The 18,133-nt window shown below is 39.6% G+C and overlaps 2 protein-coding genes across 4 annotated transcripts in view; one reads left to right on the top strand and one right to left on the bottom strand.

The window, feature by feature from the left end:
- ARFGEF3 (ARFGEF family member 3) overlaps positions 1-18,133 on the top strand; it is a 186,369-nt gene that overhangs the window by 44,493 nt on the left and 123,743 nt on the right. For 2 of the 3 annotated variants that reach the window (XM_024248774.3, XM_024248772.3), the window contains exons 3-4: positions 546-627; positions 3,406-3,537. In XM_024248774.3, the coding sequence (XP_024104542.2) occupies positions 546-627; positions 3,406-3,537 (214 nt within the window). Of the gene's footprint in view, positions 1-545; positions 628-1,515; positions 3,270-3,405; positions 3,538-18,133 lie in introns of those variants that run through there. The other variant, XM_054558214.2, reaches the window with a different exon arrangement.
- On the bottom strand, positions 11,417-11,825 carry PBOV1 (prostate and breast cancer overexpressed 1). The gene is given in 2 exon segments (XM_009242303.1): positions 11,417-11,476; positions 11,478-11,825. Coding segments are annotated over 2 exon segments (408 nt in total).

Consider the following 18,133-nt stretch of genomic DNA (forward strand, 5'->3'; position numbering starts at 1 on the left):
GATGGAGACTATAAAGCATAAATTTATAAATTGTTGAATTCTTTGAGTTGGGGAGGAATTGACAAACTAATAGAATTTTGGTGTATATTGATGAGACAGAGTGCTGATGGTGATGCATATAATTTCCAGGTAAGGAAAAGGTAGAAGCAAGGCATAGAAATCTACTTAATGATGCTTCCTAGAGTTGTTCACCCCCAGGTGTGCTGGGTGTGAGCAGTGCTGTTAATTTGGGAAAGAACAAAGCATGTTCACAGACTGGCCAGGGTCCCAATGTGTACTAATGAGTGTACCAGGTAATAATTAGTGAAAGTCTTTGTGTTTGCTTTTCCTGTAGCCATACCAAGAAGGCAAGGGGTTGATGGGCTATCATTTCTGCACAGCTTCTTTGCTGTGTTTTCTCTTAAGCCCATGTGCATTTTTATTATTGGTTATAGTTTTTGTGTATGTGTGTAGTGGCATTTGGGGGTGGGTGTACATAAGGCTTACATCATTTGACTGCCAGCTTTACTGAGCTCACATGTTGTCCTTATTTTTGTGTTTGCCAGGGAGAAATGCCTGCTGCCTCTCCAGTTGGCTTTGGAATCCAAGAATGTGAAGCTAGCCCAACATGCTTTGGCAGGGATGCAGGTATGGCTTTGACTGAATGCAATGGGATGATAGAAATTGACAGGCCACTTTGGCATTGAAAGGGCAAATAGTTAACATTTTAAATACTGGCTGTTTAAAGACTCAGACAGAAATTTGATTGAACTAGGAAATAACCATGGAGAATAACAGGATTTTCTTATATTCACCAGAATTTCTCTGTACACCGCATTATTTCATTGAACCTTTGTGATCAGACACTGATTCATGTGGACCTAGCTAAGCCCACACAGATAGGGATTTTTTGTGTGTGTGACATCTTTCAGGAGAGTAAGGGATCCCAAAAAAGAGACAAGTTCATACCAATTCAAATCTTGTATACATTCAACATCTATGGTTCTATATAATAAAAACTGATGGTAAACTGGAAAGATTTTGTTTTGTTTTTTATTCTACAGTTAGATTGATGAATGGATTATTATCTTTTATTTCCAGAGCAAGACTGGGAAGAAAAAAGAAATTTGGTTTAACAAGAAAAGCCAGATTTGCTTGAATACATTTTTTTGGTTTATGTTTTACACCAAACATAATGGATCTAATTCTGATAGTAAAAAGGTGATAACTATGTAAATACACAAACTTTTTAAAGTGGTTGGCCTCTAAGAGAAAAGCATTGTGAAGTTGAAGCCTGCAGGAGTTTGTTCAGTGTGGCCATGGATAAACCACGGTAGCATTTGTCAGATGTCTTTCTATGTCAGTATGAACTGCTTCATAGTTAGCTTTTTGAGTTCAGAGAGGTTCCCAATACCTTTTAAGAGATAAAACTTATGAAATAGTGAGAAAACAGCTCTTTTTCCCCCAGCAGATTGGAATTAGATAATGTATATTTTTATACACAGCAGCATTTGAATATTTTAAACATTATCAATAATGTTATTAAAAACCTTTTGCTTTTCTCCAAGGTAATTGGGCCAACCATAAAAATGGTTGAGAATTTGTTTTGATCTGTCACTTTTGTTCCTTTTTCTCTAATGTTGTGTAGATTTTGCATTTAGCTTCTCTCTCTTTTTTCTTTAACCCTGGAATAGTCTAAATTGCAGTGCCATATTTTCAAGGGCTTACTGAATCGTGTTAACTGAAGCAACTTGGTGGGCTGTGAGTCTTCCCTTTACCATCCCCTGCTACCTCCTCTTAACTTTAGGCATATTTTTAGAGCATCTCAGTTTTTATCACTTTAAGTAAAAATAAATTGTATGTAAACTCTAATTCTGAGCTTTCCTGAGTATACCACATGATTCTGAAAAAAAAAATCCTTTTGAAAAAATATAGGCAAAATTTCAGGGAGTCATAAGTAAAAAGGTTTGAAATATTATTTTCAAGATCTTCAGTAGTATGAAGGTAAAAGAGGGAGTTATTACACTGGATGGATCAGAATTCTCAAAGTTCTTCACAGGCTGCAACTCGAAGCCCCTTTGGAAAAGAACAAATTGAATAGGGATAAATATAAAGGTCTATACTGGGGTCTCAAAAATCAATTGCACCAAGACAGCATGGAGGAAAATAGCTTAATTGCAGTCCTTGTGAATGAGAATTAGGGGTTTCAGGGTGAAATTCTATGCGTCATTCACAGGCATAGAATGTTCTGTGACAACCAACTAAGCTCATTTGACCAGAGAATGTGATCCAAATTATGTATCACTAGTTAATATCAGACCACTCTTGAGGCCACATTCTAAGCACAAGTGAAACCTTATCTGGCAGAGAACATTTGGAGGAGCCTGAGGAGGTTTAGTGTGGAGAAGACAAGACTTAGGTGGACCTGATAGCTGGTTTCAGATATTTTAGAAGCTTAATCTGTTTGTCTCTGGGGGAAGATGAAGGAGTAGAAGTTGTGGGCAGATGGGTTTTGGTACAATATGAAAAAGAATTTTATGAAAATGAGAAAGAGATAGAAAAAGCCTATCCTGTAAGGGAGACTTCTGGGAGTCCTCATAACAATGAATGTCTTCTTGTTGAGGTTTTAGGGGGATGCATTTTCTGATGGGGAAATACATTAAGATTTCTGGATTCCTAAATAATTCCTGGATAAATGACAGCTCACATTAGGAAGTAAAAAGATAAAAACCTGAAAAATGATCTTGTCTACAAGACCTTCTTTCCTGTGACAAAGCCACATTTAGAAAGCGTATATGTGTGCGTGACTAGTGGGTAGGGCTAGATTCCTCTTAGCACCATCATTCTCCATCCCCACCACTAAATACCTTATATGGCCGGCACATCAGAGTTTCACTTGATGGAATTTAGAATGAATAATCCAATAGCAGTTTTTTTGCCAAAAACCGTTTACTCAAGGTTGCATGCGTTTTTCTTTTCTTTAGAGACAGAGTCTTGCTCTGTCGCCCAGGCTGGAGTGCAGTGGTGCGATCTTGGCTCACTGCAACCTCCGCCTCCCGGGTTCAAGAAATTCTCCTGCCTCAGCCTCCCGAGTAGCTGGGATTACAGGCACCCACCACCATGCCTGGCTAATTTTTGTGTTTTTAGTAGAGATGGGGTTTCACTGTGTTGGCCAGGCTGATCTCGAAACCCTGACCTCGTGACCCGCCCACCTCAGCCTCCCAAAGTGCTGGGATTACAGGCATGAGCCACTGCCCCTGGCCGCATTTTTCTTTTTAAGGGCACATAGCGTAAGTTCTTTCCTAATGGCCTCCAGCTACATGCCTCCCCAGTAAGAAAACTGATCAGCAATCCATAATAAGATACAACCAAATAAGGCAGCAGGGGAGAGCCTATCTATGATCACTGCCTTGTGCCTCTTTACAGAAGCTTCTGTCGGAAGAGAGGTTTGTATCCATGGAAACAGATTCTGATGAGAAGCAGCTGCTCAATCAGATCCTGAATGCCGTGAAAGTGACGCCTTCGCTCAACGAGGATCTGCAGGTGGAAGTGATGAAGGTTGGTTTGACGTGACCACGAGTGTGCGTCATTGGGACAGGAACACATCCTGATCCCCTGCACTTGTTATCTGAAAATGCCTCTGTGTTATGGTCATGCTAGCTCATCTTCATTTGGAACGGATGCTTATTATTCTTGCTCATGGTTCCCCTAAATTACCCTGATGGTTTAACATCAAAAGGGACAATTTCAATCAATCCTTGAGATTTTTGGCCTCATTCTGCATTAAAGGCCGTTAGAAAGTGTATTTGTAATCTTTTAAGAGAATGTATGTGAGTAGTTCCAGTGTGGGGTAGATCTGATTACTCTGGGTATTCTGCCTGCTTGCATATGTTAAAACAAAGCAATAATAATAATAATGTTTTGATATATACTGAGGTTTCAGAATGGTCAGTTTAGGGGGAGAAAGACCACAGTTGGGAGGCATGTCAGAATACACATCTTTTTTTTTTTTTCTCCTTCAAATTATATGAAACTTACTCTGTCATTCCAAGTACCACCTTCCTTTTAGGGATAGCATCTCTCCTTCTTGCTTTCCCTTTCTTTTAAGAATCACCATGATTGGGGGTCCCTTATGCTGGCCAGAGTGTGTCATATTCTCTGAGTGAATGGTGAGTTGGGCAGAAAGGATAGAAACTCTGCCCCGTAACAGCACCTTGGTCATGGTAACACAGCAGGAACCAACAAGAAAGCTTTTAATAATGCATTCTGTCCTTTTCCTCTCTCGAGGAACATATGTTGAGGAATATTCAGGAATAGTTGGTGTCATCCAGTGGTGGATTTCTTCCTGGAAATGCACTGAAGGATTTTTGTCTTGAATAAGAGACTACACTTCTCCTGGTTTCAGTTTCTCCATTCAGAAAAGATTGACTGCAGTCATGACATTCTCTTGATGTCCTGGGCCTCACCCTAACCCTTTTGGTGGGTAGTTCAGGTGATGATTAAGAGCTCAAACTCTGAAGCCAGCCTGTCTGGGTTTCAATTCTTATTCTTCCACTTCCTAGCAGAATGTCCTTGGACAGATGCCTCAGTCACTCTACCTTGATTTCCTTGTGTGTAAAATGGGGGCAATAGTAGTACCCACCCAATAGGATTGTTTTGAGAATTAAATAAGGTGACATTTGTAAAGAACATAGCACAGTATCTGGCACAAAGCTCGTGCTTTAGAAATGTTATATATCACTACTTGTACCACTACTGCCTCCTGCTGCTGAATCAGAATCTCAGTGGATGGGAGTAGGAATGTGCAGCTTTCACTAGCATCCCAACTGATTCTTAAACACAATGAACATGATGATGCCTGAGCTAGCTGATCTTTAGGATCTCATTCATCTTTAACTCTCTTTGATTCTGGAATGTACAGTTTTGCCTTATCCTTTAAGTTTGGCAGCTGTGCATTCTTAGGAACCACAGAGTGACCCCTTCTAGCTTTGTTTTTCTTCTCCACTGTATCTGTGCCACTCTTGAAAAAGAGGCAAGACCAACTGCCACGCTAATCACTTTTGTAACTTCAAAGTGCAACCTGTGAATCTTTCTTCTGCTATTAGGTCTCCAAATACTGGAGAGTGAGCTTTAGTGTGACACTAAGAGACGCAAGTCAGATTACATATTATTCTGGAAATTCTCCCAGGAATAGTTTTTTGTGGAATACAGAAATTTGTATTAAAAATTAAAATGAGGAAGTACCCATTCTTCTAGGAGCTGTGCACAAGCAGAATGTTTAATGGTTATGTCAACAGTAACACCTGTTTTGAAAACTTGTACTTGCTTTCTGATTCCATCCAGCCCAGCAGTGCCTTCTGCTAGCCTTGCTGAAGATAGGAGTTGACACAGGTTAACTCCACCAGAAATCATGGAAAGCCTGTCTTAATGGACTCTCCAATGACACCATTATAAACCTTGATATTTTTAGTTAATGTCTGGGAGGAAAGTCAGACACTGTCAGAAAAAAGAAAAACAATAAATCTGTCAGTCTTTACAATGAGATTTCCAAAATGCTTAAAAAGATAAGGGCCTTTGTTACATGCTATTTTTTTTTAATTGACAGATAACATAGTATGCTTTATCATGTACAACATGATTTTGAAGTCTGTATACATTGTGGAATGCTTAAATCTAGCTAATTAACAAATGCATTATTTCACATAGTTATCACTTTTGTGGTGACAGCACATAATAGCCACTGTTTACGTTTTTCAAGAATATATTGTCAGCTGGGCATTTGACTCATGCCTGTAATCCCCGCACTTTGGGAGGCCAAGGCAGGGGGATGGCTTGAGCCCAGAAGTTTGAGACCAGCCTGGGCAACATGGCGAAACCACATCTCTACAAAAAAATACAAAAAGTTAATGTAGAGAAATAGGAACGCTTTTACACTGTTGGTGGGAGTGTAAATTAGTTCAACCATTGTGGAAGACAGTGTGGCAATTCCTCAAGGACCTAGAACTAGAAATACCATTTGACCCAGCTATCCCATTATCCCATTACTGGATATATACCCAAAGGATTATAAATCATGCTACTATAAAGACACATGCACACGTATGTTTATTGCGGCACTATTCACAATAGCAAAGATTTGGAACCAACCCATATGTCCATCAATGATAGACTGGATTAAGAAAATATGGCACATATACACTATGGAATACTATGCAGCCATAAAAAAGGATGAGTTCATGTCCTTTGCAGGGACATGGATGAAGCTGAAAACCATCATTCTCAGCAAACTATCACAAGGACAGAAAACCAAACACCGCATGTTCTTACTTATAGGTGGGAATCGAACAATCAGAACACTTGGACACAAGGCGGGGAACATCACACACCAGGGCCTGTTGTGGGGAGGGATAGCATTAGGAGAAATACCTAATGTAAATGACGAGTTGATGGGTTGATGGGTGTAGCAAACCAACATGGCACATGTATACCTATGTAAGAAACCTTCAGTTGTGTACATGTACCCTAGAACTTAAAGTATAATTAAAAAAATACCTCACACCTGTAATCCCAGCACTTTGGGAGGCCGAGGTGGGGGGCTCATGAGGTCAGGAGGTCGAGACCATCCTGGCTAACACAGTGAAACCCCTTCTCTACTAAAAATACAAAAAATTAGCCGGGCATGGTGGTGGGCGCCTGTGGTCCCAGCTACTGAGGAGGCTGAGGCAGGAGAATGGCATGAACCCGGGAGGCAGAGCTTACAGTGAGCTGAGATCGTGCCACTGCACTCCAGCCTGGGCGACGGAGAGAGACTCCATCTCAAAAAAAAAAAAAAAAAAAACTTAAGCAGGGCATGGTGGTGTGTGCCTGTAATGCCGGCTGCTCGGGTTGCTGAGGCTGCAGAATTGCTTGAACCTAGGAGGCAGATGTTGCAGTGAGCCGAGATCGTACCACTTGCTCTGTAGCCAGCACACTAAGACCCTGTCTCAAAAAAAAAATATTGTCACTAAATATAATCATCTTGCTATACAGTAGAGCTCCTAAAATTTATTCCTCCAACTTAACTATAACTGTGGATGAACCCAAAGGATATTATGTTAAATAAAATAAACCAGGTACAGAAAGACAAATACCATGATTTCACTCACATGTGGAATCGAAAAAAGTTGATCTCACGGAAGTAGAGAGTAAGATGATGGTTGCTGGAGACTGGGGTGCTTAGAAGGGAGGGGTGATGGGGAGATGATAGGAAACATACCATTATTTTTAACTATTTAAATATTAGGATTGGGGGAAAATATTTCAGTTCACAACAAACCTAGCCTGAAGTTAATTTTTTGAAGTATGCTTTTTGGCCAAGCTGCTAGAAAATTAATGACAAGATAACTATACTTTGGGTAATGTTGTTATTAACATCAAAGAAAACTTGATGGTAACCTGACTTTGATAGGTCACAAGTGAGGGCTCCATGATCATTTGCTATTTCTGAGATTGAAAATACTTGTTTCGGTATAGAGATTGGTTCACAGTGTAGACTTTCTGGCTTAGAATAATAAGTTTTATCCCTCTTCTCTCTGAACGAGGAATTTCTATATCAACTTTTTAGTAATCTCCAGAAGCCCACACCCTTTATCGTGTAATTCTGTAATACTTCTAATGATCCAAGTAAAACCTCTTAAATAAGTCCTTGTTTTGCTAATACCATTACTGTATTAAATGCTTTTACTGTATTCTCCCAAAAATTATAGAAGAGAGAATTAGATGAGTCCCCAGAGAAAAGACTGGATTTCCATTACATCTGAAGGGTATGTTAATTTAGTCTTTGCGCTTCTACATGACTCATTCTGATGATAAATTATTTAAGAAATTTCCTATAAAAATCTTCCAGTCATTTTATATGAGTATTTTGTAGGTACAGAAAATCTTTTAAAACAAGATGTGGTGGACATCTTCAAATGTTGGTCTGGATATACTATTCAGGGGGAATAAGGCCACACCATGCAGTTTTTATTTGTCTGTCCGACCACAGCATAGCACGTTGTTATAACGGATCCTAGGTGTTATTTTTTAGAAGTTAGATCATGCATTTTATTCACATATTGATATCTGTTAGTGCTTGTAAACATGAGAAATTGAACCAAGTCACACTCTAAAGAGTATGGAACAATTATATTAAATTTCTGGAAAGAAAATAACGTAGTTTCCTTTTGTAGAGATTTCTCCAAGATTAAACGGAAACTGGCCAATAATGAAATCCAGTATTCCAAGGACAGTATTCTCATTTAGAAAGAAGACTTTCAATCAGAGGGTTAAAAAAAATCAGTGAAGCCTGCTTCTGACAAATAGGAATGAGGTTAAATCACTTAGTCTAGGAACTATTCTACATATTTTTACTATTTAACAGGAAGGGGAGAAAAGACAAGTTTGATTTATTGAAATGGCTGTGGAACCCAAAGAAAAATTTTACAGCTTGAGCAAATAGATGGTCAGAACTGTAGAGAATCAGAAAGAGGCTCTGAAGATAGATTACCTTTGAAATGGATTAGTAGACTATTGAATATTTAGGTTAAATACTTGTCTGCTTTGGCAACATTTTCCTATGGTGTGTGCTATTTCCATAAATGCCAGGCAGACTGTATAGGAGCCACGTACAGATCTAATGACTTCCCTGACGAGAGTAGTTAGGACTTGTTTCCCTTCTTTCTGATGGATAACCTTTAGTGAGGTTATTAACTGATACAGCTGGCTGAGTCTTCAAAGGCTGCCGAATGGAATTATGGCTGGCCGTTCGCCTCTGTAAGCATGTGGGAGATGTGGGCATCCTATCTGGGGAGGGCAGGCTGGCTTTGGCGATAAGGAAGGAGATGATGCTGGACACTGAGAGAGCATTTGATGAATATTCTATTACTGAGTGTCTTTTTTGTGTGCATTTTTAGATAATAGAAGTGAATATTGGTAGAGTGCTTTACAATTTTTAAAGGAGAAATGACAGGGGCTGATCATTTAACATTTTTTATGCACCAGACACATTGATACTAAGGTCACACAGCTAGTGAAATGACCAGGGCAGTATTCAGCCTGAGGTTAAACCTGTGCTCTTAAGTGGTGGGTTACCTTGCCTGCCAAGTCTATCCTGAGAGGCTTGTGGGTGCTAGTCACTGCTATCCTTCTTGTATAGGTGATGGAGCAGAACAGCCAAGTCACAGGCTAAGGAGGGGTAAAACTAGGAGTGGCTCAGAGTCCTGTGTGTTTTCTGTGTCCTCCCGTGATAATGATATTCCCTCACTAGTCCTGTGAGCTAAATTCACATACGAAGAAGGAATCTACGTGCCTTTTCCACTAAGTTAGCTAATCGGTCTGGTGTGTGTGTGTTTGTGAAAGAGAGGGAGAGAGAGAGAGTTGGGGAAAGGGAAAGAGTGTAATTTACCATTGGTTGTTTGTTTGTTTGTTTGGAGACGGAGTTTTGTTCTTGTTGCCCAGGCTGGGGTGCAATGGTGCAATCTCAGCTCACCGCAACCTCCGCCTTCCAGGTTCAAGCAATTCTCCTGCCTCAGCCTCCTGAGTAGCTGGGATTACAGGCATGTGCCACCACGCCTGGCTAATTTTTTGTGTTTTTAGTAGAGATGGGGGTTCCACCATGCTGGTCAGGCTGGTCTCGAACTCCCAACCTCAGGTGATCCACCCACCTCCCAAAGTGCTGGGATTACAGGCGTGAGCCACCACGCCTGGCCGGGGTATTTTTATATAACAAAAGCCTAGTAAACATCTATAGAAAATACACAGATGAGTGAATCGTGGACAAAGAGTTTATTATTTGTATGGCTGGTAGTCCTAAGCTTCAGGGTGTCCAGTTAGAGTTCTGGTATTACAAAGTGGAAGGGAGTGTGCTTTTAAATTATGTATCAATACTGCCATCAGTGCCTTGGTCTGGGAGCAAGAAACACGACAAAGGAAGAAAGACTATGTTTGAGTCCCCTCTTGGTAATGTTTTAATGGCAGTCTTACACTTGGGAAGTTTCTTCAGATGGTTAGTTTTGATGTTCTTAACTCGGGGCATTTGATCTTCTAGAGTTCCTTTTGGAAAGAATGTGATCATTAGTGAAGTTTGAGAGTGAAATGGCTAATTTGTCTTGCTTCTTATAACAGGGAGAAATCTCTTAGCCTGAAGCCATTGAGACACTTCAGAAGATTTGTAGCGATCTCTAGCGTTAAGGAAAAATCCAATGTTTGATGAAAAATATTTAACTCCTGAAGTGTAGTTGTTGGAGGTTGATCTAACAAGTTTGCAAACATATTGTTTGTGCAGTTAATGGAGGGAAGTGTCTAAAATATGTGGTTCTGCTAAGTAAATGGTTCTCAAACAGCCTTCCCTCTTCCTGCTCATGTTGGGTGATGAGAATCTTTTTCTACTTTGCAAACAGACTAATATAATTCTTACTGAGTTTTCCTCCCATCTTTGTTTACCCTTTGACATGACTGCCTTCGGCAGATGGTAAAAATATATGAAAAAGTAATGAACAAACGTTGAAAGCCTAGAGATGTGATTTTCCTTTAAATAGTTTATGCATTATTTTTGACATGGAGATTTTCATATTATCTATTAATATCTTTTTAAAGCACCACCATTTCCAAGTGTTAATTATATTTGAGAATCACCCTACTAAGTGTCTTTAAACTTTTCTCACATAATCTTAATTTAAGCGCATATAAATGCAGAGGCCCTCATCACTTACTCTGGATGTTCTGTAGTTCCAAATAAAATGGGAAGGTTCTCCGATTTTTTAATCATTTATTCAGCAAATATTTGATTGTTTTCTATGTGTCAGGCACTGTGCTGGGCACAGAAGATCCCATAGTGAAGAAAACAAAACCAAAGAAAAACACAATCTGTGTTTGGAGGCCAGTGATAGAGTCAGAAATCAATTAAATATATAAATACGCTAGTCCCCACTTATCCAAAGTTTCACTTTCCTTGGTTTCCATTACACATTGTAATGTCTCCTAAACTTTTGACTCAGGCATAACTTGAAAATTTCACTAGTTACTAAGCGAAAATTAGTGATATACTATAAGTATTGTTTTTATCCCTCTGGTGCCTAGCAGAGCATCTGGCACATGGCTTACTAATTGCTCGTTAGTTTACTTATTGACTAATGGAGAGACAGAAACACATGTGGTAGTTTTTAATGGCCACTAGGATAAATAACAAACTGAATTGAGAGAATAGATAATAATCTATGAGTTCAAGATTGAGAAAGATCAACATGGGTTTGTATTATAGAATTGAAATAACCTCCTTACATCATCAAATTCTTTTCATAAGTAAATTGAAGTTGGAATGGTTCAGTTACTTGGCTGGGCTTAAACAGTCATTGGTAGCAGAATTGCCTTTTCAACCATTTTTATTTTTCTGGAAAGGCTTTGCAGCAGAGCTGAGAGTTTATATGGTCTGTGGATGTATAGTATTGGATAGGTAGAGAAGACAGCATTCCAGACCTAGGGGTCTGAGTTAATTGCAAGGTCAATGTGAATAATATGGCTTCTGAAGATAATGAGGAACCTTTCACTGAGGAAACTTTCATGGTCAGGTGTGTCTGCAAGGGTGTGAGAATGGCATAGTGTGACTGTTCTGTGGAATAATCAGTGAACTCTGTTGCCTTTTGACTTCTTTTTACTTTTTCTTTTTTTCGAAATATCTTGTAGCAGAATGGTAAGAGCGCAGCTTCTGGAGCTAGAATGCCTGGTAGCCTTGGGAAGTTACTTAATCTGTGCCTCAATTTTCTGATCTGTAAAATGTGAATAATATTGTGCATATCCTCATATTTCTGATTCCTTAAGAAGGCCCTCATATTTACTACTGTAAATTGAATTGTAGCTCTGTAGCGTAGAAGAATAATTTTGTAAATTATTATACATCAATTAGCCACCTCGATATATTTAAGGTCCTAACCATCAGCCATGATTCCACAATCTAAGGAAAACACCCACTCTTTAGCTAAGCCAATGTTTCTGTTCCATCCTACGAGGTAGAGTTCTATGATATGATTATTCCAGAAGAGATCTGTAATTATTGTTTCAGATGTAGAGAATCAGGTTGGCTCTAGCCCTTTAACAACCCTATCTTGAGGGGCTTGCTTGGTCAGGTCTATAAGTATCAACAATAAAACTATCAAAAGTTCTGTGTTTATACGGGCAGAGACCATTTGAGATGAGGCTGTCATTCTGCAGAGAGTCTGAGAGGGAAAGAGAAAAGGAAGGAGTGAGGGTGTTATCTGGAGCATACCAATGAAATTTGACTTCTTAAAAACCCAGCTGTGAGATTAAGTCAAAATCTGCTTGTTACAGATTAAACTTGAAAAAATAAGTCATGGAACTTTTAAATTTGTTGCCTTTTTAGACCTTATTTTTTATTGGTTTATTAAACAAATATATTTTTATTGCCAACAGTGCATAAAACTATATAGGATTAAAAACAAAATATTCAAAGGCAAGGGTTTATAATTCAGTAGGAAAGCAATAAACAGGCAGCCAGTTACCACAATTCAAGGTAGCTGTGTATGTTTAATCAGAAGAAAAGTTCAGGAGGCACATTCAGAAGGAAGAAGCATGTTTAGCAGGGCAGAACGTCCTTTTAAGGAGGAGATACTATTTGAGTTGGACTTTGAAAGGTAGGTGGGATTCAGATAATTATGTTGGGAGAGAGGGCATTCCTGGTAGAGAAAAAAAGTCCTGGGGATGGAAACTGGGATTAGTGAGGGATAGTGGACAATGAGCCTGAAAGGGAGGTTGAGGAGGTTCTAGAGGGCCTGCTCTCTGTAAGCAGGCAAGTGATCCAGCCAGAGCTGGGTGTTAAACATGGAAGGTGAGGAGAGGGAGGATGGGTTTGCAGGATGATTCGGGAATCAGCAGAACCGAGTCATTGGCATCGTGAAATATCTTATTGGAAGAGGCTGAGCCAGAGGTACCAGGACTTAATCCAGGTAGGTGGCAGTAGGAAGGGGCCACCTGGGCTGAATGCAGAAAGGTGTGGCTGAGTGCACTGACCTGGTTTGCAGAATAAGGAGCAGCTGGTGACTGGCAGTGACATGGGCAGTGAGTAGGTGGGAAAGGGAAAGCCCAAGTTGCCTGCAGGACTCACAGCCAGAGTTTCTGGTTGAGTGATGGTCTTAAGGGGCTAATTTAAGAGATAGAGACTGAGTTCATAGTATCAGGTCTCAATATTTATATTTAAATTTTGACGTGTGTGTGTGTGTGTGTGTGTGTGTGTATTTTAAAAGATGAATTTAAAGAAATGCTAGTAGTTTGACATGATGGGCATTCCAAAAGAGAAAAAGTTAATTGTAAATCCCATCATGTTGACTGATTCTTGTATACTGATTTCTCATCATATCTACTTATGTGTTTATAGTTATATTCATTGTGTGTATAGGAGTTTTTTTCTTCTCTCTTCCCTTTTCTTTTCCTTTTCTTTTCTTTTTTTTCTGCAGGGTTTCACTGTCACCCAGGCTAGAGCTCAGTGATGCAATCATGCAATCACAGCTCACTGCAGCCTTGACCTCCGGGTCTCAGGTGATCCTCCCACCTCAGCCTCCTGGGTGCGCCACTACGCTCAACCAATTTTTGTATTTTTTTTGTGGAGACAAGGTTTTGCCGTGTTTCCCAGGCTGGTCTCGAACTCCTGTGTTCAAACAATCTATCTGCCTTGGCCTCCCGAAGTGCTAGGATTATAGGTGTGAGCCACCACAGCCAACCTGTTTCTTGCTTTATACTTTAAATCATAAGCATTTTCTACATGGTTCTCTCTATATATCTATATCTATATAGTCCTTTAAGTACAGTTTTAATGTTAGCATAATTAAGAATTGTATTTCTTATTTTTATTTTTCTATTAGTTCCATTTTATTTATTGCCAATACAGAATACTTCCTGTGTGTTCTGGATGAAAGAGAAATCTGTAGGCTGCTCTAAGCAACTATCTGTAATTTATATCTTTATTTCTGTGAGAAAATGAATCCTGCATTCTACTGAAATTTTAGGCTAGAGTCTATTTCTAAAACATGAACTACTTGTACAACGGAACAAAAAAGTCTTTTTCACTCAACCTTTGGGTGCAAGTTCTAATACACTTGCTGGTCTTCACGTCTAATACACTTGCTGGAAGGACATCGACTCAGCCCTTCCACAGTAATTTCCTTTTCTTTTTCCCATCTTAATCACATGTTATCATCCAGCAGTAATCAACACATAACTGACCAATCCAGTTTGTTCTTCATAAGGGTTGGAATTAGTAGATCTCATCTTGACCAACTAAATTGCCTTCCCATATAAACACAGCTGAATCTCCTAGAATTCACTTGAAATAGTAAAGCAAGTTCATATTCTAAAATAAATGTGGTTGAGACTATGCCTCATGTATCGGAAACCACCCCAAAATGCAGTAGGCAGTTCAGGCTGGGCTCAGCTGTCCTGTTCTTTTGCTGATCCCAGCTGTGCTTGCTCATACATCTTCGGTCAGTTGGTGGCTTGGCTGGGGCTGACTGACTTACAATTGCTGCATCAGGTCCAGGTGGGAAGACTGGTACCTCTTTCTATAAGGTCTTTCGTTTTCTAGCATGGCAGGTTATCTACGTGGTGGCAGTGGCAGGGAAAATTGAGGAACTCAGAGGCCCCAAGTGTTTTGGGAGTTTGGTTTGTTTGCTTGCTGATGTCCCATTGGTCATTTCAAGCCAATGGTCACTCCATACCTCATATTTAAAAGCTAGGGAAATAGATTCTGTTTCTTGATGGGGATATCTACAGGGGTAATTAAGAATTTTAGAACAAGAAATGTTTAGCTGTTTACCATATTAGAGCCTTAGTGAGGTTGATGTGATTTTCATGGAATTGCACAAAAGAAATTATTTGGTCTAATATGTCAATATTTATTTGTGGTTTTTAGAAACTGAAATTAAGGATTACAACCTGGGGAAAATGTTGACTCTAGAAATAGATTTGTGAGTCCTCTAGTTAGAGATGACAGTTATAAGACTTGACCAGGGGAGAAAGTTTAGAAGGGAGAAGAAAATATAAATAATGAACAGATTATTGGTTCAAGTGAATTAGCTAAATTAATTATAACTAATATTTACATATTTTTTCTGTGACTATCACCGTTACAGTATTTCCTATAATTCGGTGCTAAGGGCATATCTGATGAATATCAATAATTTATTTCTAGTGGCAATCAATAAAGGCCAGAAAAGAACCTGTGACATGACCATAAACCAATGAGGAATTTGAAAGATTTTCCACCTTGAGTGTTTAGGAGCTCCAGCAAAATCTGTTGACTAAAAAATCTCTCATAATAGCTGTTTGACAGAAATTTGGCAAGTTGAGCCAGAAAGTGATTTGGTTGATAACCTGCCAATAGTGGTACATGTTTTATGAAATAAAATAATGATGCATTTTCTTAGGGTCAAAAATAAAGGTTGAGGTTGTAGCCCAGCTACTTGTTGTGACCTCTAATCCACAGTCTCTGAAGCAAAGGGAAGGATCAGTGGCTCATCCTAGTTCTTCTCTGGAAGTCCTAGATTCTAGCTCTCAGCCTTTTGGAATTGGAACAGTGTTGTAGAGCAGGGGCTTCCAATCTTTTAGCTTCCCTGAGCCACATCGGAAGAATAATTGTCTCAGGCCACACATAAAATACACTAACACTACCGATAGCTGATGAGCTTAAAAAAAAATTGCAAAACAAACTCATAATGTTTTAAGAAAGTTTATGAATTTGTGTTGGGCCACACAAATTCAAAGCTGTCCTGGGCTACATGTGCCCCATGGGCCGCAGGGTTGGACAAGCTTGTTGGTAGAAGTTCTGAGTTATGTCTACAAGGCATGTGGGATAGAAATGAATGAAACAGTAGTTCTCAGGTGGGAGCAATTTTGTCCTCAGGGGACATTTAGCAATTCCTGGAGGCATCTTCACTTGTCACAACTGGCAGTGGGAAGGAGGAGCTGGGGGAATGGGGGTATTGCCACTGCCGTCTATTGGGTAGAAGCCAAGGATGCTGCTAAATATCCTACAATAAGCAGGACAGTCCTGCCCACAAAAGGAATTATTTTGTCTAACATGTGAATAGTGCTGAGATTGAAAAACCTTGATCAAAGTAAGAAAAGAGGTTTGTCTTTGTCATCAACATTTTATTTTTTAAAAAAATTTCAATAGCTTTAGGGGTACAAGTGGCTTTTTGTTGCATGGACAAATTGTGTAGTGGTAAAGTATGAGATTTAGTGAACATGTTGTTTGGGGAGCGTACCTTGTACCCCATATATAGTTTTTTATCCCTCATCCTCCTCCCTCCCCCATTCTGAGTCTCCAGTGTCTATTATACCACTCTGTGACATCCATAATTTAAAACTGAAGTAAGGAAATGTCCTCTGAAAATTCCTTGTTTACTCTGGACTCCGTCCTTCCCTCACTCCAAAGATAAACAATCTGCCATTTTGCGAACTTCAGAAGACTAAATCTGCTTTGTTGTTTGTGCCTGAACCATGAGGGAAAAAATCTCTGTTGACATTTCATGGTGGAGGTACACTTTCAGCAATGAACACTCTATTTGGCTGCACATGCGGAAGGCAGCATACCCTTCACCCCGTAGAAGGGCGTTTGGTGTCTCAGTATTCCTGTGCTTGTCACTGAATTTTCTGTTCTTGCTGCTGAATTTGACAGAGTAAAAAAAGAACTGGAGTGTTTCTAAAGAGAAGGAATTATGCAATAATTTTTAACTTTATGAAGTTTAAAGCCAATCTACATGAGAGGCCAGAAGGAAATGTGTGTTAAGCAACAAAGCTAAATTCTCAGCCAGAGCCAGAGTCTGGCTTTGAAATACGCCTGGCATTAAGGTTTTCACCATACACCAAGAGAGAAAAATGCAAGGCCTTCTGTGGGCTGTACTTCTTGGAGCCCTAACTAGCTTATTTTGTTTGGTTTGATTTATAAATAACATCTGATATTTTGAAAAATGAAACCACAGTTCCCCCCAAGAAGGAGTTGTGTGTTAATTAAGATAATTTTTAACAGTTTAAGAAAAAGGAAAAATAATGTCTTGTTCATTCAATATGCCCTCATGCCCGTCATATGGCATAGGGGTGGCTGACTCCCTAAAATCAGCTCACATTTTGATGGTACCCTTTTCTTTTCCCCTAGGTTTAATTTATTATATATGTTATAACATGAAATTTAGAGTTCCATGAAAGGATGAATACAGCATTACACCTTGTGCATTATGTGTTAGACCATGGCATGCCTTCCCAGAGGACACTGCATTTTCCCATTCAGAATGTTCATTACAGCTTATTGTAATTTTTTATTTTATGACCGTCTTCATACCAGATGTTAGCTCTGCAAGATAAGAGATTATCTTATTTGTTCACTGCTGTGTGTCCAACACCTACGCTGGATGTGGCCTCTAGCAACACCTCAGCAGATATTTGTTGAGTGAATGAATAGGAGCCTGAATAATCCAGCACCCAGGTAGGTGTAGTGTGGCCATGGAGCTGCTCTCTCATCACTTTAGGAATCACTTCTTTACCCCTGAATCCCCTGGAAATGGTCCTGCAGAGGGCTCTGTTGGAACCTTGATAGAAATGAGCTCTTCAACTCATAAATCCTATACAAGTTACCATTTATGTTGGAGAGTGCAGAAGATAGGTTCTCAGCAGAGCATAATGGGAAATATCAGAAATGTCTCATGGGACATGCTTTCTGGTTATGCTAGAGATGATTTTCTCCCCATCCAGAGCGAGGTCCTGCCAGATTAGTGTAATTTGGTAATCCGTCATTCAGGATTACCAAATTATAATTTCCCTAACTAGATCACCTGAAACTCCAGTATTACCTTACTTGGTTACAAAAACTGCCTTTCACCAGTCAGGCCACCTGGATCTGACATTCAGGTGCCCAGAACAGTGTTCTTCCATACCACTAGGGCTGTTTTACTACATTGTCTACACATTTTACAATAATGAGTAGGCACATAGATGCACAGTTCCACTGAAACTGTGAGGCTGACCATTCATCTGGGTATTTTATAGAAGATATTGAGCATGGGCCAAGGCCCAGCTGCTCCTAGCATCTCCCAGGGCCCAGCAAGGTGCTGTAAACATAGCAGGCATCAAAAAA

Source organism: Pongo abelii, chromosome 5, assembly GCF_028885655.2.
Source record: "Pongo abelii isolate AG06213 chromosome 5, NHGRI_mPonAbe1-v2.0_pri, whole genome shotgun sequence".
Lineage (NCBI taxonomy): Eukaryota > Metazoa > Chordata > Mammalia > Primates > Hominidae > Pongo > Pongo abelii.